The following is a 25841-nucleotide window of genomic DNA, read 5'->3' as shown; positions in this document are numbered from 1 at the left end:
TCTTTGTGGGCCCTAGGTCTCTGGATTGACCTGGAGGACATGTAGAAAGCATGAGATTTGTGATAAGGCTTAAAAAAAACTTAAATGTATGATAAATATCTTTAAGACTGACTGACAAAAAGGCTCAGAGAAGCCTAATTAGAATACTAAATAAAATGGGATGCCAACACAACAGAAAGGCCAACTGTCATGCTTATCTCTTCTCAAGCTTGCCAATCCCCACTGTGTATTTAGACTTACAGCCTGGGAGCTAATTCTTGAGACGAATTCTTCTCTTCTCTATCTATATACACCTTGCTGGTTTTCTGAAGAGTCCTAACTCACCTATAGAAAATAACGCATAAAATTAAGTTATCAACAAATCTATAATCACTTCAATTAAAGAAAACAACTTGGTAATACGAGTATCCAGTATATTTTTCTATATGTGTATGTACATGTAGTTATACATGTTAGATAACAGATAAGCAAAAATATATGTACAATTATGTTACCAGTAAATAAGAATCCTTGACGCTCATTTTTCTTCTCATTCTCTTTCATTAACATTCTTGTTTATATAGAATTAAGAAAATACAAATGGGAGAAATTACTGCAATTTTAAGTTTCAAAATTATTATTTAGTTAGAGTCATGAAAATTTAAATTATATATATGAATACAGGTGCTTTAACCCTTTAAAATATTTTGCAATAATATGCATTTTCAAGCAATATTCACTATTTTTACAAGACAAGGAAAATACAATTTTATTTATTCATGAAACTGTACATAGGAAAACATAATTAATACCTTCAATGTTTTACTGTCCAATTTTCAGTTCTTAAGGAACATTATTTATCACATAACTTTCAAAATCTGGTCCAGTGCAGCAAACAGGTTTAAATAAAAGCATTTCCTCTGGTAATGGTTTCTTCTCTGTGACTCACAGGTCTGTGAAGGGTTAGAATCACAGGATAGCTGAATTTCTGGTCACAGAGGTCTTAGCACTGGTGTATGCAAATGTCCCACAAGGGTATCCTGCACACAGGCGCGATCTTCAGCAAGCATCGCAGAGAAACAACCTCCTACTGCTGTGGGCACTGCATCTCCGGGGTTGACTTTGAGGACACATACATGATGGTGTGTGATTTCTTACAAGCTCCTTTTTCCAATTTGCTTGTAGTTTCTTTCACCTCTGTTGAAAGCTTTGATTCTGCAGATAACCTACAAGCATTAAAGCATATATTCTGAATTCAAGTATGGTCAAGAAAAAGAAGTAAATGCCTAGTAACATCAGACTCCAAAAAGGGGCGCACTATCTTATGTACACAGGGCAAAAACTACAGTAGACTCCATTATGAACACTAAATGACAGACTTTAAAAAGAATGTTTAATGTTTGTAGGCTTAATTTTTTAAAATGTTTAATAAATATCCTTAAATCTGAAAAAAAAAAAAGGTCAAACAATGCCTGAGTTAAAGTATTAGGTAAAATGAGATACACATCATAAAAACACCAAGTACAAAATTCAAAATGCTGAAGCAGTATTTTAGGGTTGACACCACATACAAAAGGTTAATAAACACAAGATAAAATAACATGAAACCCCAGGCTACCCAAGTAGATGGCTGTCTCAGACAAGAAAACAGAAAAGCAAGCAACCAAACAACAACAACAAAAACCCTTAATAGAGTTTCCATCAGGCAAGCAGTAAACCAATAGCACAGGAGATGTTTAAATAAAAATTCTTGCCAGGCATGGTGGTGCACGCCTTTAATCCCAGCACTTGGGAGGCAGAGGCAGGGGATCTCTGTGAGTTTGAGGTCAGCCTGGTCTACAGAGTGAGTTCCAGGACAGAGAAACCCTATCTTGAAAAACAAAACAAACAAAAGATGGAAGAACATTCATTAAGTGAATAATGAAAATGAGGAATTTCAGTTCTCGACAAAGGCCATCTTTTCTGTGACAAAGTTAACCTCCGTGAGTCTAGGTTAAACCTGCAGAAAATACATATGGTTGGAAATGTTTTAAGTTAGTAGATGGACTTACAGACTTAAAAACAAACACCCTGTGGTATTTTCTTGTGCGTGTGTGTGTTTAAGCAGACAAAAATTTTCCAATGTGCAATTTGAGTCCATTATGTAATGTTTCTCCAGCAACAAAGGGCAGAAAAAGTACCGAGGACAACAGACAGCAAAATGCAGTGGCCATCTAGAAAGCACCTAGAGACATACTATCACCCATGGACTTCACACACGACAGGGAGCAGCCCAACCCCTTCCAGAACCGCTGGGGATAAGGCGTATGTGCTCGAACACCAAGTGTTTACTTCTTGTGCAATATAGATTTAAATATTATTTTAAGAAATTCAACAGAATAATACAACAGTAGCAGCTGATGTTTTTTCTACTCTGTGGTATGGGGTGTGCTGTCTTGCCTATCTCAGTTAAATGTCTGATTCTGCACCTACTCTGATTCATGTAGCCCTAGCAGCTCCCAGAGAGCTAGCTCATCTCATGGTGCAGATGCTCACCAAGAAGCTCAATTTTTAAATGTGTAAGGGCACTATTTTAAATACTTCCCACTGCACTGCATGTAGACATCATCCATCTCCTTAAAACTATTTGGCTCCTTCATCTTCTCTAATCACTTTTTAAAACTTTTGTACAAGTCTGTGGGTACATGTGTTCTAGCCTATCCCTCCCTCCCATTAGTCCCTAGAGATGATTTTGCTCCTATTTTCATGTCACATGCATGTTTTGTGTACATATAAAGTCTGGGAGGCACAAATGAGAGAAACACGCACTATTACTCTGAGACTGGCCTAGTCAGCTTAGCATGCTGGTCTCCGTTTGCATTCCTCTTCCTCCGGATTACCCGGCGTTGCTGCCTCCGTGGCTGACAGAGTTCCGCTGTGTATAAACCACGTCCTTCACCCATGCCTGTGCTGCTGGACGTCTAGCCAGTTCCACAACAGCTACCGTTCTGCACATCATCCTGCCGTACAGAGCCGGACCTCCGGCTGCCAACACGCCATCCACTCTTTTACTGTCTATCTCTATCAGCTTTGCTTTCTCGAAAGACAGAGCCCTTCGAACACTGGCTCCTTCATGTGCCAACTGACACTTTCTCTTTCCGTCACAAACCCAATTACACAGAAACTGCAAGCTTTGAAGTTTGGGAATAAACATAAAACTAAATTAGCTTTGATATTTAAAAATATCAAGCCGGCATCAAAGCCTATTTCTGAAGCTTAGTATAGATATCAAAAACCATAAAAACTTTTACCTGGCCTTACCAAAAATTTAAGTCTAAATGCCTTAGCCTACTGAAAGGTCCTTTGAGAAAGTTTTTCTTTCACGGCTACTCCTGAACTGAGAGAAAAACAACAGCGCATTTCTTCCACCCAGCGAAACCCTCAGGGGTGCTTGTGCTCTGCTGTTTTCATGGACTAAGGAAGTGTAACTGCCTAGCGCCACCTGCCATCCATTGCCCTTCCCTCCTGCAGTCACCTTAGTCTTCCTGATGCTCTGAGAAGAACCGAAGGAAGACAGATCAAATGCTGTCTTACAGCGCACACACGGCCGGGAAAACAGACAGAGCAGCACGGCACAGTTCAGGCAGTGAGAGAGGAAAGATGGAGAAGGCTGCTGGCGGCCAGGCAGAGGACACACTGACCTGGGGGAGCTGGGGGTGTTCCCACTCTGTTCACGTAAGGCCTCAGCACTGCCTGGACCGGCCATGAGCTTTACACATTTCTTCTCCGTCTTCGGCTGCGTCTCCAGAGGCGGACTCTTGTGAGGAGAGAGGCTAGCTGGCTGAATGGCCGAAGAGGCCGGCGGTCCCATCTGCACGGAGCTACCACTTAAGCTACTGAGGCAGGACTCTTGCTCCTCTCTCTGAAGCGGCAGTCTAGAAACTTCCCCGATGGCACTGGCAGCAGGTGTCTCTTCTGGGGCGGTTACATCCAATGGCAGCACCTCACGCCTCTTTTTGAGCACAGGTACTTCAATTTTCTCTGAGAAGAAAAAGCTTATTAAAATGCGTGCCCTTTTAATAAAAACAAATACACAACCCAAGGTCTGAAGTACTATAGCAAAGAAGGGGGGGGGGCTCCTGTTTGCACTTCTGCTTTCAGATTAGCATGCCCCCCTTTCTTTTGCACTGCTCCTCTGAATCATCCCGACCCCCAACCCTGTGTTCTTTGTTGGGTTGGCAGATCTTTGAAATTCATAATGGATAATTCTTAATCAGGGGAGCATATTGGAATCACAAAAGAGAAAAAGCACACAAAAAAGAATCTTTTAGAAACTATAAAAAAAAATCTATTGTCAACAACCTCCCCCTAGTGGTGAGACTCACTATAGTTCCCACAGATGATCTCGAAGAAAGTTAGGCAGAGGTACCTGGTTAAGACTCCTCAAACTAGAATATGCCAATACAACCTTGTGAGGAGGCAGTGGCAGCACCACAGCATTCACAGATTTCTTAGGACCGACTTTCTATTTTTTCAATTTAAACACAATAAAATGAACTGTTTGCAGTGTATCGGCTGCAGAGACTGTATGGCAGGCTATTTTCTGAGTAGTTAAGACTTATTGTATAGTCTGCATCAAAACGTTTTTCCTTAAAAACAGAGTTCCTGGGCCCAGGCATGAGGGTGCACACCTTTAATCCTAGCACTTAGCAGGCATCAGTGATATGACTTTTGTGAATTCAAGACCAATCTGGTCTATACAATGAGTTCCAGGATAGCCAGGACTACATAGTGAGAGTCTGTCTCAAAATTAAATAGATGTAATTAAGTAAATAAATAAATCCAAGATGAATGGTGAAAGAAGATGGTAGAATCTGTATTTCCATCAATTATCCTTCCATGTACTCAAAAACACCTCAAAGAGCTCAGGAAACCAAAATACAAAAGCAAGATGGTAAAGACGCTGGAACACACACACAGTGACTGAGCTACGAAAGGGCCTCTGTGACTGTGATCTCCTTCACCAAGCCACTAGAGCATTATGTACAGAATTCAGGGGCTATGCTGAGAGACTCACAGAGAGGGACATTTGACTTTCCTATCATCCTGACTCACTATGTGGAGTTTCACTCCTGCACTGGCCCACAAGGGAGACTACCAGGGGGCTATTCTACTCCAAGTCAGCAAAGAACAAGAAACAGGCAAACAGGAGTTAATATCCAGATCTTGCAAGGCCCTTCATCCCTGCCAAACAGTCCAGACTGTGTAAGGGCCCCATACTGCTGGAGGCACAGTGCGCGTGGCCCTTGGACTTGAGTGTGGGACTGGCTCTCCCAGATGTCCTAGGTGCCTCCTTAGGGCTGTCCATGGACCCACCCAGGTGGATAAGTCACAGAGCTATCACAAAACTGACAGTTAATCTGTGCTGAAGGTGACCTCTAAATGCTGAAGCGGAATATAAGAAGTTGGTATGCTGAGAATTGCAAAAAACAAATAAACCAAAACCCGCCACCACCACCGACAACAACAAAAACCAACCCCAAAACAATGAAATAGAAGTCACAGGAAAACACAGATGGCAAGGAATATAACAACGAACACCTAGTTCATCGATCCAGAGATGGGGACTAAGAAAATCAAGGAAGGAGGGTTTTGAAAATGGCAAAGCAAGGTGCCAATGACAACTAAAGACATGTATGGGAATAAATAGTTTGAGGAGCAAAGAGCTTAAAACACGCAAACCAGATGCAGAAAATGAAAAATGTAAGTAAAAAAATATAGTAAATAAAAAGTTAATTATAAGATATTAACAACAGGACTGACCAAGCAGAGTAGAGAATTAGTGAGTCTGAAGACAGGCGCTTTGAAAACAAGAAAAAGAAAATGACTAAGGAGGAAGAAAGAAAGCTTCTGCGGTTTATGAGACACCATCCAAAGGAAAAGCTACATCGCTGGTACCAAGAGAGAACTAGACAATGACAAAAGGTACAAAGTCTATTCAAATGAAGAACAGAAAGCTTTATAAACCCAGGAAGAAATGACCTTCCTGTGGAAAGGTCAAAAGTTTGGTCAGACCCAACCCAAGAGTCAAACTCTCAAAGGACAAAGAACACTCTGGAGCAGCATGGGGTGGTGAGGAGCAGCAATGCCCCTGGCAGCAGACTTCAGAGTGACGAAGGGAAAGAGATGCCAGTCAAAGCAGATCTTTGGAAATGGAAGATGGACACCGTTCCCTAAGAAAAGCTGAATTCACTGTGACTAGACTTGTCTTACAAGAGATACTGGGCCGGAGTAACAATAAGAATGGCTCAGTGGTCAAGAGCCCTGGCTGCTCTTACAGAGGACCTGAGTTCAATTCCCAGCAACCACATAGTGGCTCACAACTGTCCTTAACACCAGCTCCAGGGCATCTGATGTCCTCTTCTGACCTCTGCATGCACTAGGCATGTGAAGACATACATGCAGAGACAAAATGCCCATACACATAAAAATAAATACATTTTGGGGGGAGGAGTGGCATCTGATGTTTGAAACCTGAAACGATCAGAGAAAATCTAAATATTCAGACATGATAGTCATATAGCCCCTATGCACTGAACAGGAAGATATAAACACTAACAAAGGAACAATTATAATCAATAGTTAAGGGATAGGAAACATAAAAAGGCTTGAATTTTGACAACTCAAAGCAATGGGAGAAATGGAGCTAAGAGGAGGTATTTTTCCTTTTTGCCTTAGTATTCAAAATTGTCACACTTTAGTTCAGTATAGTTCTTTATAAGTGTGTGGTAATTATAACTGAAACAAATATAGTGACTGAGAAACACCTCTCAGCACCGAAGACTGGAGGGGAGAAGAAAGGAAGAAAAGGCCTACCAGACAACAACCAGAAATACAGCAGCACCAAGTTCTTAATTACCAGTAATTATTCTGGATGCAGATGGGGTACATTATCTAATTAAAAGACAGTGAGTGGCTAAAGGGATTACAAGAACAGGAGCAGAGGATGCTGCCGATGTGAGACTCCTTTCATGTGCAAGGATATGCAGAGGCTGGAAATCCATGAGTGGAAAATGCAATCCACTTGCAGCCCGGAAGAAAAGTGAGATATTTATGTCAAGTCAAATATACTTCACATCAAAACTATGAGACCGGGACAGTAAAGAATGATAAAGGGGCCCAAAACTGAGTCTGTAGCGCGCGCGCGCACACACACACACACACACACACACACCAAACAAACATCAATAAATCTCTCTATATTAGAGAGACAGCAGGCAAGTGACATCTGGGGATGCCAACACCCACTTACAACAATGGAAAATCACCCAGACAGAAAAATCAGCAGACGCTCTGGGTTTAAAGTACACTCCAGACTTCAAATGGAGCTAAGAGAAACATATAGGACATTCTATCCAGCAGCTGTAGAATTCACTCTTCTCTATTGCATATGAAGATCACGTTAGAAAAAAAACAAGTCTGAACAAAAACATACAAACATTTGTTTTGGTGTAACCCCAAACCAAGGCCCCGTCAAATATCTTTTCTCACCCCAAGGAAACCTGTTAACAATAGGGAGAACGCTGATCAATGGAGCCAAACAGAGAGCCAAGGAACCAATCCTTTGACACACAGCTTGTGTGTTCACAAAGTCAAAACACGTAACAGGGAAAGGACAATTTCCTCATCAATAGAGCTAAGAGAACTGGCAACTACACGCTAATTACTAAACACCTCATCTCTCACAGGAAATGAAGTCAGCTAAAAATGGGTTACTCACTAAATATAATATCTAAAACTACTAGAAGAAAAGAGCCAGTGCTACATGACTACTCTAGTGAGGACCTTTAGAGAAGACTTTGAAATGCACAAGCAATAAAAGCAAAAGTAAAAAATTAAAAGAAAAAAATGGATCATATTAAAACGAAAACTTCTGTTAACAGCAGAGGAAACAAAAGAGATCACAGAATGGAAGAAAAGTTGGCAAATTATATGCCTAATAAAACGTTAATAGCTTAAAAATGATAATAACCCAGAAATAAAATTAACTCAAAAACAATCTGATTTTTAAAAAGAGCAAAATAGGGGCTAAAGAACGGCTCACTGAGTAAAGGTGCTTGCCTTGTGAGCCTGACAGCTGGAGTTCCAGGAACTACATAGAGACAGAAGAGAACCAAGCACACATCACACACATGTGCAGGCTCACACACAGTAATGACAAATACCTGTTTAAAAGACAAACACGATGTGGTCTCGTTCACCTGGGAGCTCTAAAGGCATGACGACTATAGTCAACAACACACTGGGCATTCCAGACAGAGGAATTTTGAAAGTTCTCACAACAAAGAAAGGGTAAAAGTTTAAGATACTAAACTTAAACCATAAGTAGTTCTGAGATATGATTAAAGTGATAAACATTAATTACCTTGATCGCTCTACAATACACATGAGTGACAGCACCACATTGTACCATATAAATGTGTCCAATTACTATGTGTTAGAAGAAAAACAAACAGAACCTTCCATATGGAGTTGGAAACATAGACAGCCCTTGAGATCAAGACTACATCTTCTTTGCCTTTCTGGTGATGGGTCCCGAGGACACAGGGTCAATGGAATGGCAGCAGACAAGAACTAAAGAGCCTGAATCCTAACATGTACAGTCCTGGAATGCTCCTCCAGAGATTCATGGGGGCAGGGACGGGGTAGGAGGGGGGGGGGAAGAGTACTTGAACCTAAGTCTTGCTTAGTTCTTCTATAAACAAACTTAGCTAGTCTAGCGGCCAGTATCAGCAGCTTCGACAAGACGAAACTCTGACATGGGCTGGTCATATACATCTATGACCCTACTCAGGAAGCAGAGTAAAGGTCCGGAGTGTGACACCAGCCTGGGCTGCAGAGTGAGACCCTTTCTCAAAATAATTTCAAAGCTCTCTCGGACACCATAAGATGCTACAATCTTCAAGGGGAGAAACTCAAGTTCTTGTTGTTCAGTATGAACCCAGATATTCTGAGAGAGAACATTGTTATATTCATGCAACCAGTTGTAATTTCCTTACACATCTGACAGCTAACCTTTACTCCAGACACAGGGTCGCAGTTCAGTTTATAACGACATTGGTAAAAAGCTACAAAACATGTCTTAGTCTCTCAGAGCTAGTAATGATTTGAAAGACGAAAGCCTACGCAGCACACCTTCAGGTTCGTACTTCAGCTTTAATTCATCTAACTTGGCTCTCAGTTTTATGTTTTCACTTTCTGAAAGCTGCAGGTGTCTTTCATTCGCAAACAGTTTCCGCTCAATATCCAGGGCCCGCTGGCTCTCAAACAGCGCCTTCATTCTCTGTATGGATAGCTCGCCTTTTGTGCTTTCGTTTTCTTTGCTACAGTAACAGATAAGAATGATTAAAGAATATTAAAATAACACACAGTACAAGCATGGTAGAATAAATCTCGTGTATTATAAAGGCATTTCTCTGAGATTTTAGCAATAAAAGAAACAATAAAGTAAGTCTTAACAATGCAATGCCCCACCCAAGAATTTCATGGATTCTTTAAAAAAAACAGAGGGAGAAAATATTTTTTTCCAAAATGCACACATGCATATATTCAAGTTTTAAATTACATGAAATTTATTCTTGAATTTTGATGGAGAATCTAAGAGTTCTTTTCACTTACCAATCTGAATGCTAAACACAAAAGAAATGCATATTTTATATAAACTCATGCTACACAAGGATATTTTTATTGACATTCCTCTAGAGATTTTTTTTGACAATTAAAAACAAATAAAAAAATGAGTCAGTAATACTCTTATAAGCAAGCAAACCCTTCATCTTTTATTCACGATTCCAAACACTTACTTTAACTTATCAAGCTTTAGTTGAAGTAAATCTGCATAGTAGGTGCTGTCTTCTAGAGAACAAGAGCTGGCTGATGTGGAAGGCTTAGATTCCATACTTTCATATAAGGTCTAATGAAAACAGAAGCTCTTATTACACTGAGCAGACAACACACTAGGTTTGCTGTAACAGCAGCAACCACCACTAAGTAGAAACTGACTAATTTACAGTCATCAAGCTAAGAACCACACTCTTAACTCACCTGTCTTCTGGAGTGGGAAGACTAAGCAGTTCTCTTTTCAAATAAGCAAAATAGATCAATGTGACACGGCATAAAATAACACATGTTTAATTACAAAACTAAGGCTCTCAACCACACCGTTCCCACAGTTCCCCCTCCTAGCTTTTAGAACGGAAGAAGCAATGACTTCTGGTTCAATTCTGGACTTCAGAGAAAAGTTATAAAATGGAAAACATGGAGAGAAAACCCTTGGTGTGACCTTTGGTACTCCCCCATCCCCAATACTGAAGGGAATTCTTTCTATTTCTCTGAGGCAGGGGGTAAATTTGTTTAAAATTTAGCAAACAATTTTAGAGACTGCAAAAACCCAACTTTTCCTGACTATAAATGTACTTTTCAAAGTACAGTGCTCAGCCAATGCAGGTATACCACCGCCCAGTAATACACTATACATTTAACAAAACTGCTACCTTTTCAACAGTTTTCTAACAGATGAAAATAAAACTTAATATTTAATGATAAACTAATGACCACAATACAGAATACTTAAGGGATCATTAACATTTATAAAATCTGCTACTTATATAAACTCGAATCTTTCATTAGAAGCTTAATGAAAGGACACTAATGCTCCCTAAGGTAATTAAAAAAAATCTGAAAATTTTTAATATAATCTTACAAACACCACCAAATAGTTCTTTCTGGTGTGTGTGCATGTGTGCATCAGATAAGAGAAAAGCAAACATGTAAGAGCAACCAGAACACTATGAAGAAAAACTAGGGGGACTAACGTCTAAAAATAAAAACATATACTCCAAAACCTCTGTAACTCAAACAAACAGAAGTCAACCAATACACAAATACTGTCAAAAGATTCACGCACAAATAGAAACTTGTTATGTATTAAACCTAGCATCTCACTGGGGCCGAATTTAACAAATGATGCCGGGACTGACTTCACACTCTATATACAAGACTCAGGTTAGACTGCCGTGAGTTCAAAAAAAAATACATATTGGGTAAACTGGTACCGAAACTGGAGGTTAATTGTATAATAAACTTCAGAAGCTAAAAATATAGAGACATTCAATTCAAACTTTGGCTATATTTTTGAAAAGAAGCTACCTTAAATTTCTCCAGATTTTTAATTTCACCTAAAAGGTGTTTTATTTCACCATTCTTCTGTTCCAACATGGCAAACAACCGTTCCTGCTGCTCCAACTCAGTTTGAGACCCCCGCATCCTCAGCAATGTGGAGATTTGTAACTAGAAAAACAATCACCCCAAAAATCAAAATCCTGGTAAGCATATTTCTGGATAATTCCTGTTTTGTGCTTCACTGATTTGAATTCAACCCAGAAAGTAAATAATTCTTTTTCATCTCATAATCTGAAAACATTTGCATCAAACATTTTGTTGTGGATATCTTTCAAGTACTATTTTGACTACTTTTATGGTATCTGAAGTCTTTAACATTAACTATTTATGTGCTGTGAAATGGACATGGAACTACATGCCATTTAGACGGTACATGAGCCTGGCCAAACATCGCCTGCTACTCATCACTTGAATTAAGACTATGGGTCTACGGGGGGGGGGGGGGGGGGGGGGGGGGGCGGGGTGGGGTGTTTCTAAAATGTATAAATAAGTGAGGAAGTTGTTAAGTTACTCACAGAAATTAACCACAAGGACGGGTAAGTGTTTACTCCATGTTAGTCCAGAACAACTCTAAGAGGCAGGAATGGCTATCACCTTCCCATTGACACATGAAAACTATTACCTACCTCAAGGAGCTCATGTAACTCCCAAGTTTAATTACTGAAGTTCCTTATTTCTTTGGTAAAACACTTAGGGAGGAAAATGAGTGAGCCTTTCTAGCAATCTATTACTACTTTAGCAGCCTCGGGCCCGTGGGAGGAGGGGTCAGATCCAAAGGACTGGAACAGCCAGGACTGTGGCCTCCTCACTGCTCTGAGCACCTCCGTGACCTCTCACTTAATAAGAATGAGGAAACAAAGACAAAAGAACCTTACGATGCAGACGGCCCACACTTGGCTTACTGAGCTGCAAGGATAAGAGGCCATGAGCAGTACAGATGTCAGTAAAAAAAGAAGCCTTTGTGTGAGACGTAGCAGAGAGCTAGGTCTAGATGAAGTAGAAAACGGCGTTATGATCAGGAACACGCTATGCACAAAAAATAAAAAAAAAAAAACAACCTTTTTCTCATTCCAATTGGACAAGAAGACTGTCTACCTGGTGTCAGTGAGGAACCACTAAAGCAATTTGCAGCTGCCTTCCCGAGGTGCTTTCTAATATAAAATAAAGAATCACGCATTTCAACAATCACATAAGTATACTTTCTGAAGGAAATCAGTTTCCTGTATATATTTGCTAAGACAAAGCAGATTAAAGCCTTTACTGGCGATGAATCCATACCTTCATTTTGTTCATCTGCTCTCTGGTGAATACATTGTGCTTCTTCAGTGACTGGTATTTGACTTTCATCGAGTTGAGCTGGCGCTCCATAGCCACCCTTCGATCATCCACCTGGAAGACATTAACGTGCTTGTTCTTGTAGTAAATGAAATGCCGGTTTCATCAATTTGGTCATGAGAACACTTGCAAGTACCTCTGCAAACAGGGAGTTGCCTTTACTATTTGGATCCAAGGCTTGCTGAAGTGCGTGACTCAACTGCACCTGAAGATCTTGATTTTCTACGCGAGCTTTCTAGATGGAAAAGAGAGTTTCACTAGCAGAGGGCAGCAAGAGGGCACTAACAACTGTGCATATGACAACAGCCTCACCATACCTCTAAGGCATTATAATACGACACCACTTCCTTCTCTCGCTCCTCCTTTTCTTCTTGAAGCCGGTCTACCCGGTGCATTAAGGAAGCGTTGGCACATTCTAGTTGTTCTTGTTTGTACTGCAGCTCGTTCACCTCTTCTTGGAGAGCAGTCTACCGACAGGAACACAGCAAGGGTTCTCTTGACTAATCTCTTACACACAGTTGGTCCATTCATGCTGTTACTTCCCACCTCACATTAAAACAAAGCCATCCAGAGGTTTCCAAGTATATTTTAAAATATTTTTTAAATGTTTTTAGTTAATGATATTTTTAGCAGAGAGCCAATGAAAATACCTTGGAAATTGTCTCCTTTTCCTTCGAATTTTAATTATCCACAATTGAAATGAAAAATCTATAGTGACAAGCATTTTAATTTCCACTGTGCTAACATTGTATATCGGGCTTTTATGACCCAACTAGTGTCAAAATAAAAGCCTATAAATGACTCCAGAGTTTCCATAATATAAAATATGCCTTAAGTAGTCATAAAATAGGAAACTATTTTATGAATGAATTAATCCACATGAAAACTCTGCAGAGTGCTTTTTGGTTACGGTAAACAACCAGCTAAGTCCTCAAACTGTTCTTAAGAACAACTACAAGAACATGCAGAACTATTCTAACGAGAAAACACCTGAGATATAAATTACCTTCACACCTTCCATCTCAGTTAGCTCAATCTGAAGAGCCAGCACCTCCGAAGACATGCTATTGATCATGCGCTGCTCAGACATTAGCCGAAGCTCTTCCGATTTGTGGGCGAGAACTTCCTCCTGGTGGTCCAGCTTCTGCTTCAGCTGCTTCTCACTTAACCTGGCTTCATCTAATTCCACTTTCAGTTTCTCTAACTAAACCAGGAAAAGAGAAAGAGTCACAACCTCTGAACTCAAGGGTCCTTGAGCTTTCTTTGAACTTTCCTTCCTGAAGCTGTATTTAGAGTTCATACCTGATTTTCTAGATTCTCCTCTACAGAAACTCACTGGATCTAAGTGACATCTCCACCCACAGTGCTGGGAACTAAACACAGGGTCTTGGGTTGCAAGCTAAACATCGCTCACCTGCCGAGTGTCTTTTAAACAAAGACCTATATTGTTCTACAAATTCAGGCATAACCTGTACTAGTCATCCAAGTAGACCTGGTTTTCTTAGAAGCAACTGAAGGTGGCATAGCTAACCACAAGGCAGCTGTATATAATGGGAGGTATGCCTCCTCTCCAGCCCTGAAGAGGCATGGGTAACAATGATTCAAGCGGGTAACCTGGTTAGAAAACCACAGTAGCGTGATAACGGTCTGGACTACAGGGACAAGAGCTACCGTGAGATTTTATAGGTCAACTTCTTGGGATTCAACAACAGATTAAATGTGAGAAATAAGAAAAAGATAATGAACAAAACTTGAGAATTTTAAAACAAATGATTTGAGACTATTGGCAATACCATTTTTGTAAAAATTTTCTCTTTCTTCTATAAAAAGGCCATCTTGATTATTATCTTTGCTTTACTTAGTCCCAAATATTTCCTCTATCATATCTACTTAGGAAATTAGGGCTACTGCTAAATCCATGGAGGAATGAAAAACAAGAATATATCTTTTCCAGTTATCCACATCTCAAATCGGATTAGCTACAAATAGGATTACTAGTTGTCAGAGCCACAGGCAAGATGATTCTGTATTACACAAAAGCGTACTTACTTAGATATGATTTTGCTGATACCATTATTCAAAATATATATTCAAAAATATATTGTAGTTTAATGAAAAATTATAGGTGGAAACAGACATGGAGAATATTAAAAGACATTATACAAAATATTAAAAATTGAAAACAGACTTCTGAGAAAATAGGGCATAAAAAATCTTTAAAATTTTTCATAGAGTAGGATCTGGAAAAGAAAATCAGGGTACAAGCTCCATCTGAAGAGAATCATAAGCAGAGCCCCCAATTTCTTAGAGGCAAACTGAAGGTCCAGGGCAGCTGGGGTTCTGAGAGTGAATGGGTGTTCACTGCACAGCGGCTCACTCTGTGTTTACAATGGAGCCAGGATATAAGGAATCACTAGACCACGGGCATGAACTCAGTACCGGGCTTTACTGTCATCAGCTTCAGTTCCAATAGTGGCTAACGATTTCTAATTCTTACTTTGTTCAGTCTCTTCAGGTCACCTAGCCACTGGCATCACTGTCTGTCATAATGGAGATAAGGTTACCTCCTTCACAAAGTCCTTTTGAGAGCTGGCTCGTCCACATTTTCCCTTCCATAAACACATAGGAAGTTTCACCTCACAAGACAGCACCGGTTTGTGTGCAGAGGAGCTGCACGTGACCCACGGCAGGGACGGCCACAGAACTAGTCACTTATCTTACAAGGTGAACACACAGCCAGTAAGGAGGCCTTGCTGGTCACCGATATCACGAATACAAATATTCAGATACCAAATTCAAATAATTAACAATTTCATGTCATTAGCAGGCTAGTATGTATACAAATTCCTTTGATAGCTTATTTCTCAGTGTTTCCACTTGAACATTAAGATAGGGAAAACTTATTTTTGGCCATTAGTATTTAAGCAACTCCTCTGCCCTCCCCCACCCCCACCCAGTACTTAGAGATAGCCATACAAACACAGGATATTTTTGCTCTGAAACACAGATCCAAACCTTATTTTTCAGGTCATTCACTTCCTGCCTGTGGCTTCTGTTCAGCTGCATTTCTAGCTGCTCTAGCTGCGTCTTCTGTTGTTGTTTCAAAGCTTCACATTCACAGCTCAAACTTTCTAACATCCGATTCTTGAGCTCAACTTCTCTTTGAAGGGCGTACTTCTCCTGGTTGTAACCCTGAAAACACATTTAGATGCATACAAAATTTTAATCATTAGATATTAGTTGGCATCTTAAGCTGGTTCACAACTGTTATTTGCTATCCAAATAACAACCACTTGTCAAATTGGGAATACTGTAGTTAATCAGTTTTTACTGTCTTGGGTTGGGGGCGGGGTTACATGCATCTTCATGTGGAAAAGCACACGTGTATGCATGTAGTAGTCCAGGCAACAACCTCAGATGTTGTTCCTCAGGCAATCTTATTTTTTGGAACAGAGTCACTCACTGACCTAGAACCTGCCTGTCAAGTAGGCCAGGTGGAATTGCCAACTAACTGCGCCCCAGGGACCCACCCATCTCTCTGCCTCTCCCGCACCGCAAGTCATCAGTGTGCATCATCATATGGGCTTTTTCAGTTTGGGTTCTGAAAACTATGCTCAGGTAAGTATTTCTCCAAATGAGCCAGGAGCCCAACCCTGCTGCTAATCAGTCTTAATGAACCCCAAAAGGTGTATTTGGAGACTGCAGTGGCCTCAAAACACTCAAGCTGGAAGAAGGAGAGTCCTGGCCCCAGCAAATGACCAACTTCTGCTTTCCCATCTGTGGTCTCTGGTGCCCTGAAAGCCAGCAGTGGAGGTGGTAATGGAGGGAGCATTCTCTGGATTCCACACTCAATGAACCCTCACACTGATGAGTGATAAGGCTTTCCTAAAAATGTCTTGCCCCTGGCTAAACATCAACCATCAAGGTAGCAAGCAAGTCTTATCTCAAGCTGATCAAAAACAAGGAATTTACTGATTACTAGGAAAGTTACCTTTAATATAGCACAGTATCAGAATCTTTCCAAAATTTAAAATCCACTTGAGAGACAACAAGAAAAAGTAAAGGTACATTTGGTAGCACAAGATCAGAAACACTGTAACCACCTCACAGAGACACTCAGCCATCCTCCCAACAACTGTCCATTCCATGCAAACGTGCCAGGTCACAAACCCATTAACAGATAAAACACGGCACTAACCTCAAGATTAGTCTAGATTCCACAAGGGCAGGCTAAGAGGAGGCTTTTTTTCTTTTGAACTAGATCATGCCAAACACTATACAGAGGACCAAGGAGACATTTAATTCTACTTAATATTATGCAAAGAATCCCACAGGGCTGTGACTAAAGTGACTCAAAGAAAACCTCTCATGTTTGTGCCTTCCACAAGTGTGCACTCACCACACTCCTAAATCAAAGTGTCCAACACACAGACTCCATGAGGCTAAGAGTTCTTCTCAAGTGCGCGCCATAATTCTGACTAATATAACACTTATCTGACCAACAACTGAGGAGATTTACCGCTATGGCATTATCTATTGGATGGAATGTTTTATGAGAGCGTGAATCACCATGACTAAGAGATGAGAGGCAGTGTATAATGTCCAGATGGCAATGGATGCTGCACAATGGAACAGGGGAGAACTTTGAAGAGGAGCTTTTCTAAGGGAAAGATGTATGAACAGATTTCCAAAGCAGCAGCAGGAAACGCTCTTGGATGTCAGATGCTGTGATGCACAGACTATAAGGGACACATGTCCAATAATCATCGTGCCAGATATCTAAACTCCAGTACAGCTTCAGATGTCATTTGCATCTTAGCTGTCTGAGTTTGTTCCAGAACCCCAGCCTGATGTCTGGATCCTAAAGAGTATCAAACCCTACAAATACCACGCACCTCCCACTATCTATAGTCTTTATCCTGACAAAATTTAATTTTAAATTTGACACAGTGGGAAATTAATGATATAAACAATAATAAAAAGAGCAATTAAAGCCGGGCAGTGGTGGCGCACGCCTTTAATCCCAGCACTCGGGAGGCAGAGGCAGGCAGATCTCTGTGAGTTCGAGGCCAGCCTGGTCTACAAGAGCTAGTTCCAGGACAGGAACCAAAAAGCTACAAAGAAACCCTGTCTCGAAAAAATCCAAAAAAAAAGAGCAATTAAAAGATATGTGTCATTTTACTCTCAAAATCTAACTGTTCTTATGATGTTAAACAATATAGTAGCCATGTGACAAGGCAAAGTGTGGCCAGTATAAGGCACAATGACATAGTGTCACAGGAGCATCATCTACTTCATGTCTCCTGGACAGTGATTCGTGTCCCCAACAGGACACAATCACTGTAGCTTTATAAATTATATATGGAATTTTCCATGTATTATTTATGGATAACTGTACTGTTCAACGTACAACTACAGTAGGGGGAAGAATGTTAATGTCCAGGCTGGAGGTATAGCAATTGCTTCAGTTCACTATCAAGAAGGATAAAAAACCCACAGCATGATGGGTCTATCAACCCCTATTCAAAGAAAGACAAAACAGGGACGCTTCACTGGCACTCAGATGCTGCTACCAGTAAGCATTACTGTTGGATAACCAAATGCTCTTCTTTATATAATGCCTTGAAAAAAACAGCAGAATGGGTAAAAAAGGAAAAATACTGAATAAACTATTACTTTCAAAGTGTTGTTTGCTAAAAACCATTTACAAAATAATCAAAGATTGAAAACATGCTAAGGTTTAAAAAAGGTATTATAATTCCTTCTAAATGACTTTTGGAAAAAAAAAATAAGACAAGGTAGGGTAGAGAAGAGATTATGGCAAGAGACAACACGTTTGAAAGAAATGACTGTAAACACATCCTGAAATGCATACATCCATGAAAGGAGTTTAATTGCTGTTACCATGTAACTGGGGGCAGGTGCAATACCCAAATCAGACATCATATACTACCAAGTAAAACCTAACATCAGGAATGGGCTACATGTTTTTGTGCTGTTGGCCAATGGGCTCCTCAACAATGATAGGGTATTATTACCAGTGCTACTGGTTACCCTCCACAACTTGTCATAAGACCCGACATGGAGAAATCTAGCTGGTGTTCGGCTACAAGTTTCATCCTACTGGTTAGTGTTCACAGAGTTGAAAAGTGCTACGTGCAACACCAGAGGAGAAAAGTAATAACAGTCTCACCCAGCTACACACTGTGTGAGCCACAATTTAATGACCTGCTTACAAGTTAGGCCTATGGGTTCAATAGTGACTTGAATGTTAGGAGAATAATCACCGGTCTTTTTACTTGGATTTGAGCCCTCCCATTCCCTTCTACAAGATGAAATCCATACCTGACACTGTCAATGAGGCCAAGAACCTGAGGCTACATAGGTCATAGGCCCTAGAGGAAACCTACAATTACTATTCTGCTAAATGAACACAGCAATGGAACAATGCTTAATCACCTACTGCAAAATCCATAGTTCAAGATATCATCAACTCTCATCAGTGAAGTTCTTACAGTAAATGGGAATTAACACAGGGAACAAGAGACTTTGGAATGTTCAGCCCTAAATGGGATGTCTTATATCACACCCCTCTCCTCAAGGTTCAGAGATCCATTTGGAAGAAGGGGCAGAAAGCCTTGAAGAGCCAGAGGTAGTAGGTGACTTCAAGGAAACAACATTTTTCAGATACAGTAGGGCAGATGAACTCACATAGGAACTCCCAGAGACTGTGACAGTGCGTACAAGACCTTTATAAATTCCAGGCAGACAAAATTTTACCACAGAGGAAGGGAGGAGGGCACAGAGTCCTACCCCGAACCAGGAAGCAACTGACAGTTGCTGAAGAGGGAAAATCAGTTTCTGCAGTGGAGCAACAATAGGTATATCAGTCACATTCTAGGACACGACCTATACATCCCCAGGAGTAGTCAGCCAACACAAACTGAACTCCATGGTAGGTATTGTTTGTTTTTTAAAAAGAGAGAAAAAACATGAAGTGGGGTGCGCGGGTGGAGAGGATCTGGGAAGAGTTGGGGAGTGGATAAAGAACATGATCAAAATATATTGTATAAAAACTTCAAAACATTAAAATGAAACAAAAATAAGATAAATAAAATTCAATTAAATTAAGAAAAAAAATGGCTGGGGGGCTGGAGAGATGGCTCTTCCAAAGGTCATGAGTTCAATTCCCAGCAACCACATGGTGGCTCACAACCATCTGTAATGGGGTCTGGTGCCCTCTTCTGGCCAGCAGGCATACACACAGACAGAATATTGTATACATAATAAATAAATAAATAAATATTTTTTTTAAAAAAAGAAAAAAAATGGCTGGAATTATTTATATTGCTCCTTTCCCCAATTCTTTTATTTTTAAAGGAAATATAAGTTTGGTGAGTTATTTTTAAAACAGTTGTGCAACATGACTTTACTTCTACTCTGAGGTCTGCAATCTTTGTCTTATAATTTGGCACTAAGTGATTATCAAGAACAGCAGTACTTGGAAAAATGACAACTGCCATTAGTGATTTTTTTTACCTGTTATATTTAAACTTCTGAGATTCAAATTTAAAATACCAAGCATTTAGTATTAAACTGACTTAGTCATTCTAAAAATATTTATCAAAGAATAAGAGTAGACAAAGTTTCTTCTCTTGCAGTTTGCATCTCTGGAGACAATCAGCACTCCAGAGACTTAAGAGCAAGTTTGGACTTTATACTACACAGTAAGTATTAGCTCTGCTGACATGACATCTAACTGAAAGTCTAAGGCTGAGCAAGGAATCAAGAAGCATGGGGATGAGTCACTCCACAGGAAAGAACAACTAGTATAAAATCAGTATAGGAAAGACTGAAGCAAAGTGGTTTGAAAAGGGGTGATGAGTCAGGCAGAGGCCAATGCACAGAAGTCTATACCCAAGCAAAGAGCTCAGATTCTATTGACAACGTATCAGAAAGCCCCATAAGGTTTCCAGAAGGAAAGAAACGATATCATGACCACTTGGATGTGTGCAACATGAATGGTATGATGGTAATGTGGATGGTGGCACCCGTTAGAAGGCTGCAGCAGTAGGTCAGTGGACAGATGGCCGTGGGCTGGGTAGAGTAGCAGCATCCCAGGCAGATGCTTTGGCTGTGCTAGTTTTTTTTTTTTTTCTTTTAAGTCAATTGAACACAAACCTAGACTTATCTGGAAAAAGGGGATTGGGGATCTTAGCTGAAAAAAAAAAATGCCTCCATAAAATTGACCTGTAGGTAAGTCTGTGAGGCATTTTCTTGATTAATTGATATCAGAGGGCTCACGTCTCTGTGGGCAGTGCCACTCCGGGCATGTGGTCTCGGATAGTACCAGAAAACAGGTTGGCCAAGCCACTGAGCAGCCCTCCTCCATGGCCTCTGTACCAGTTCCTACTCTAGGCTCCTGCCCTGACTTCTCTGGATGATGGACTACGTACGAGCTATAAGATGAAATCAACCCTTTTCTCCCCAAGTTGTTTTCAATCATAATGCTTTATCGCAGCAATAGAAAGCCTAACTAGAGTCCTTAGATTTGTTGATGGATAAAATGTGGGCCTTCCTGACTTCAGGCTCAAGCAACTGGATGAAAGCCAATCCATTTACTAAAGCAAGAGACCATTCAGTTAGCAGGCAAGGAACGAGTTGTTCTTCTTGCGTCAAGCTTGAGATGTCCGTTAATGGCAGGCACTTGACTACACTAATTTAGCCTTCAGGCAGAACGAAAGGCTTGGTGCGATGCCATGGAGCATCTAGATGTTTAGAACCAGAAAAGAAGTGAGGTCACGTAAGTAGAGCGTAGACTAAACAAAACCTGGCAGTAAATGCAACACAAAAGGAGAAAGCATTATTTGACTTTTCAAACTCAGAGCACACTGTTGGAAAGAAGCCTGGAAATTCATTTAGTTCATTCTCTTTCTCAACGGCGCTAGGGTGGGGAAGACTTAGGTCTTCAAAAAAGAATAAATAGTTGTTAGACAAAACAAGTTTGCAGTCCCCGAGCACATCCTTGTTAACAGGTGTGCAGATCCTACCTCAGTAACGGTCATCATTTCTTCATGACATTTATCCAATTGATTCTGCAGTTCAGTTTGCCTCTCCAAGAGCTGTAAGCCATACTGTGCAGCTTTCAGTCGCTCCTTTTCACACTCTTTGAGTTTGCTTCGAAGATCTGTGATCTCTCTCTCCATGCTTTCTGTTTTCAGTCTACTGTAAAGGGAAAATTTACTGAACTTGGAACTAAATGTAGTGATATCAGAGCAAGAGAAGAAACACATACAGCTAACACTACTGTCATATAAAATGAAAGGGTTTTTAGATTCTATTCCTGACTTGTAAGATAATACCCTCTAATCAACAATAGCACAGTAGGTATTGAGAAATAGCTGAATACTACAAAAATTGTGATGGCAAAGTCAATATGATTGGGGGACAGGGTGAGACAGAGTTTTTCTTTTCATATAGCGCTGGCTGTCCTGGAACTCATTCTGTAGACCAGGATGGCCTCAAACTCACAGAGATCCTCCTGCCTCAGCCTCCCCAGCGCTGGGATTAAAGTTGTGGGCTACCACCACCCAGTAAGATTTCTTTTATTTTTTTTTTAAAAATTTCTTTTCATTGGAAGATAAGCATAATTTTTCACAAGACCCAGAACTAAATTCTGTTATGAAACAAGACCACAGGGCACTCTCAGGTATGATCCTTGAAGTATATGCGAAGTCAAGGGTATACAATGTTCTGGAAGTTGATAATCAAAATTCCTTCAGGATGTGGGAATGAACAATCATGGCAAATGGTGCTAAGTCAAAGTAGGTGAGAACTTGGAAACTGCCCACTGGATTTCAAATATACAGATCACTGGCCCAAGGGCTGTTCCGGTAGAAGTGGACCGAAAGTATGACTAGAATAGATTTGAGGGAGAATGGTAGGTGACACAAGGTTGTGGGTAAACAACACAGAAATCTAAGCGGAGCTCCAAGGACTGGTGTTCTAACCACTTTTCGGTCCAACCTCTCAAAAACACAACCTGCACAAATCATTAAAGTAACGGGAAGGTCTGTGGATGCGCTACTTAAGTTCTAAGCCCACTTCCACCACTGACCCACTGCACAAAGTAAGGTTTGTAAACATCTTTTATCAATCGGAATAATAAAAAGCCTCTAACTAGATGCATCACAGCTGATAGATAACACATGAACGCTGACTGGGCATCAACAGAAATACCTGTGAGCCAAATGGGGTTTTAAACTTTCTGCGGGCCACAACTTCAAAACTAAGCACGCTGGAAAACATTTAACCCGATACATTCAAAATGTTACCATTGCACGCTCGAATCATTGTAAAACAAAATGAGACGCTACAGTGAGAACCCATTGTGCGTTTGTTACATTTTGCAGCGTGTTAATTCGGGCAGCATCACTGGCTAGGGGTAACGGGTACTAAAGAGCTCAGACTCAAGGTCACCGAATTCATGAAGCCCACCCAGCACCCTTATTTACCGGCAGCCTAGCGGGCAGCTAACCGGTCCGACCGAAAACTACACCGGCCCGGAAGGCAGCTCCTGAGAACTCAGGTTCCGGGAGAGCAGGCGTTCCGCTGGCGGACGCCCGGTTCTCCCCTCCCGCCGCTCGCCCTTACCTCTCAGCTCACGTTTCCCGGCTGCCGCAACCAGAGGCTCGTACAGAAAGCACCGGGCGCCCGGATTTGTGTCGGTACATCCGCCTCAGCACACACACACAAAAAGCTGTCCTGTTTATTCAGCTGTACCAGAGCTAACTAAGTGCCGGGATTTTTTTGAATACTGTTCCCGCGAGAGCTTGCATTTCTCACGAGATGTCTCGTCCAATCCGCGCCTCCGAGACAAACAAGAGGACGGACTTGCAGCGTCTGCGCAGGTGCAGGCGCCACGCCCGCGATTTAGGCTTCCTTGAGCTGTTTTCCCGCTACGTATCTGCTTTACGTGAACTGTGTTTCTGGATTTTATTTATCTGTTGTCGTCTGTAACAGCGCCGTTGTAGAGGCAGTGTCGCTGGTCAGTGTGGGGCTGACACCACCTTGTGGCCCGGCGGTCCTGTCAACCCCACCCTGGCCTGCGTGCTGTCATCCGCTGTAGCTCAGGCGTTTTGTCTCCCCGGTTCCGGGACGGTGCCACATTCCACACGGAACCCCCAGTTAGGCCCGCAGACCACCTTGCCAAGTCCACGGCATCCTTCGGTTTGCACAGAGGAAACCAAAGCCTCCCCCAAAGAATTGTGACCTGCCAAAGTCATGGAGCTGCTGTTCAAACGCACGCCAGATGTTCTGCAGGACAGCTGAGGCGCATGCGTATTTAAATAGAAATGTCTTGCAGTAGGATCAAAAACCCAACGCCATTGTTCTGACGAGGGAGGGGGACTTGATTGGGGGAGGGGGAGGGAAATGGGAGGCGGTGGTGGGGAAGAGACAGAAATCTTTGTTTGTTTGTTTGTTTGTTTGTTTTCGAGACAGGGTTTCTCTGTGGCTTTGGAGCCTGTCCTGGAACTAACTCTGTAGACCAGGCTGGTCTCGAACTCACAGAGATCCGCCTGCCTCTGCCTCCCGAGTTCTGGGATTAAAGGCGTGCGCCACCATCGCCCGGCATTTATTTATTTTTTTGTTTTTTGTTTTTGTTTTTTTTTTCAGAAATCTTTAATAAATCCAATTTAAAAAATAAATAGAAATGTCTTGCAAATATACTAATTCTTTTTTTAAAAAGTTTAAGCACTTGGAAATCTGGAGAATTCAAGTACCTGGTACATGGCATCATTTCTTGTGTATCTAAGGACTTGCCTCTGTCTCCTTTCTCATCATGTTTCACAGTGCTGAGTTCTCCCCATCAGTAGATGAAGGTGCCGACATGACTCATTGCAAAATCCAATCAAAACTTCCCTGACTCCAGTCAACCACAGCCCTATTTCGTTTTTATGTATATAACAAAATTTCTAAGGAAGGTTTTTCACTGTCCAGTTTCTATTATTACTATGATGATGATTTTTGAGACAGGGTCTTCATGTACCTCTGGCTGTCCTGGAACTCACTCTGCAGACCAGGCTGGTCTTGAACTCACAGAGATCCACTTGCCTCTGCCTCCCAAGCTCTGGAATGTTGTAGAATATTAGTTTTAAAAAATGTGTTACATTAGTTTCTGCTGGGAAACATTTGTTTAAGAATGCAAAGATGTGTTGCATTCTTTCATGTAACATCTGTTTAACTCTGTAAAACTGTGTTTCTTTACCTGTCTGAAACACCTGGTTGGTCTGATAAAGAGTTGAACCGCCAAAAAGCAAAGGAGAAAGGACAGGTGGGCTGGCAGGCAGACAGAAAAAAAAAAACAACCAGAAACAGAAATCTGGGAGGAGGAGATCAAAGAGCCAGAAAAGAAGGGGCCAGCTACACGCTAGACACAGAATAAGGAAGAAAAAAAATACAGAAATAGAGAAACGTAAAAGCCCATGGGCAAAAGGTAGACCTAATAATTTAGGAAAAGCTGGCTAGAAACAAGCCAAGCTAAGGCCAGGCACTCATAAGAAAGAATAAACCTCTGTGTGTATTTATTTGGAATCTGGGTGGTGGGCCCCCAAAGAGTCAAAGAGCCAAAAGAGGAAAAAAGAAAACAAGCAAATACACCGGGGTTAGTTTCTTTTATTATTCTGGTATTTCCATCAACTGGGGTCTGGTCTTAAGCTAGTACAGTGAATTGTCTCTTGACAAGATCACCAGTGATTTTTTTTTTTACATGCAGGCCAAATATGAACTGCGCCAGTACAACACGCCAGGGATTTCTACCCTGCGTTGTCTCCTCCCCTTTCCTGCATCCCCCCTTAATATCTTGATTGTCATCCCCCTTGACTCCCAGCCTTCATATTCATGTGTAGACCTCTGTTTCCGAGGGATCTTGACTAGGCTTTAAAGGATTGAGCTGACTTTAAGATAAGCAACAGTGATCTTTCAAGCATATGTAGTCATCCCTGAGTTCTTGATTAAATGAAGCAAATTCTGTTTCCTCTGTTATTTTCAAATTCCTTGGCTCAGGAGTCTGGAAGATAACCTTTAGCCTTAGCCAGTCAGGACTAGTTGGTAAATAAAATCTTTATGAACTCCTTTTTTTTCTCCTTTGTTTCACGAGACGATAATTCATATATCTCTCATGTAAAGGGTTAAGAGACCACAGTGAGGCAGAGAATAGGAGGATGTGATAAAATGTACCATCGAGGAGTTGCTCACAATGTAATGTATTACTTACATATATTTAATTTATATTAAAAATTAGAGCT

General features: G+C 41.0%; 1 protein-coding gene across 4 annotated transcripts; it reads right to left on the bottom strand.

The window, feature by feature from the left end:
• Nucleotides 1–396: 396 nt before the first annotated feature.
• On the bottom strand, nucleotides 397–23336 carry Spdl1 (spindle apparatus coiled-coil protein 1). 4 transcript variants are annotated; one of them, XM_050138741.1, is made up of 12 exons: nucleotides 23188–23336; nucleotides 21585–21759; nucleotides 15550–15726; nucleotides 13541–13738; nucleotides 12852–13001; nucleotides 12671–12769; nucleotides 12478–12588; nucleotides 11167–11307; nucleotides 9822–9931; nucleotides 9154–9341; nucleotides 3660–3999; nucleotides 397–1205 (listed from the first exon to the last, which is right to left on the bottom strand). In XM_050138741.1, exons 2-12 carry the CDS (start codon nucleotides 21738–21740, stop codon nucleotides 1067–1069), a joined length of 1809 nt encoding a protein of 602 aa, XP_049994698.1. In that variant the 5' UTR covers nucleotides 21741–21759; nucleotides 23188–23336; the 3' UTR covers nucleotides 397–1066. The 4 variants fall into 4 exon arrangements, with proteins under 4 accessions (XP_049994698.1, XP_049994699.1, XP_049994701.1 ...); XM_050138742.1 differs by having other exon boundaries at nucleotides 21585–21756; XM_050138744.1 differs by lacking the exon at nucleotides 23188–23336 and adding an exon at nucleotides 23049–23079.
• Between the last annotated feature and the right edge of the window lie 2505 nt (nucleotides 23337–25841).

The sequence above is a fragment of the Alexandromys fortis genome, unplaced genomic scaffold, assembly GCF_014885135.2.
Source record: "Alexandromys fortis isolate MF-2015 unplaced genomic scaffold, M_Fortis_MF-2015_v1.1 scaffold_11, whole genome shotgun sequence".
Taxonomy (NCBI): domain Eukaryota; kingdom Metazoa; phylum Chordata; class Mammalia; order Rodentia; family Cricetidae; genus Alexandromys; species Alexandromys fortis.
Note: the sequence above shows the minus strand (reverse complement) of the source record. Positions and strands in the feature narration are given on the sequence as shown.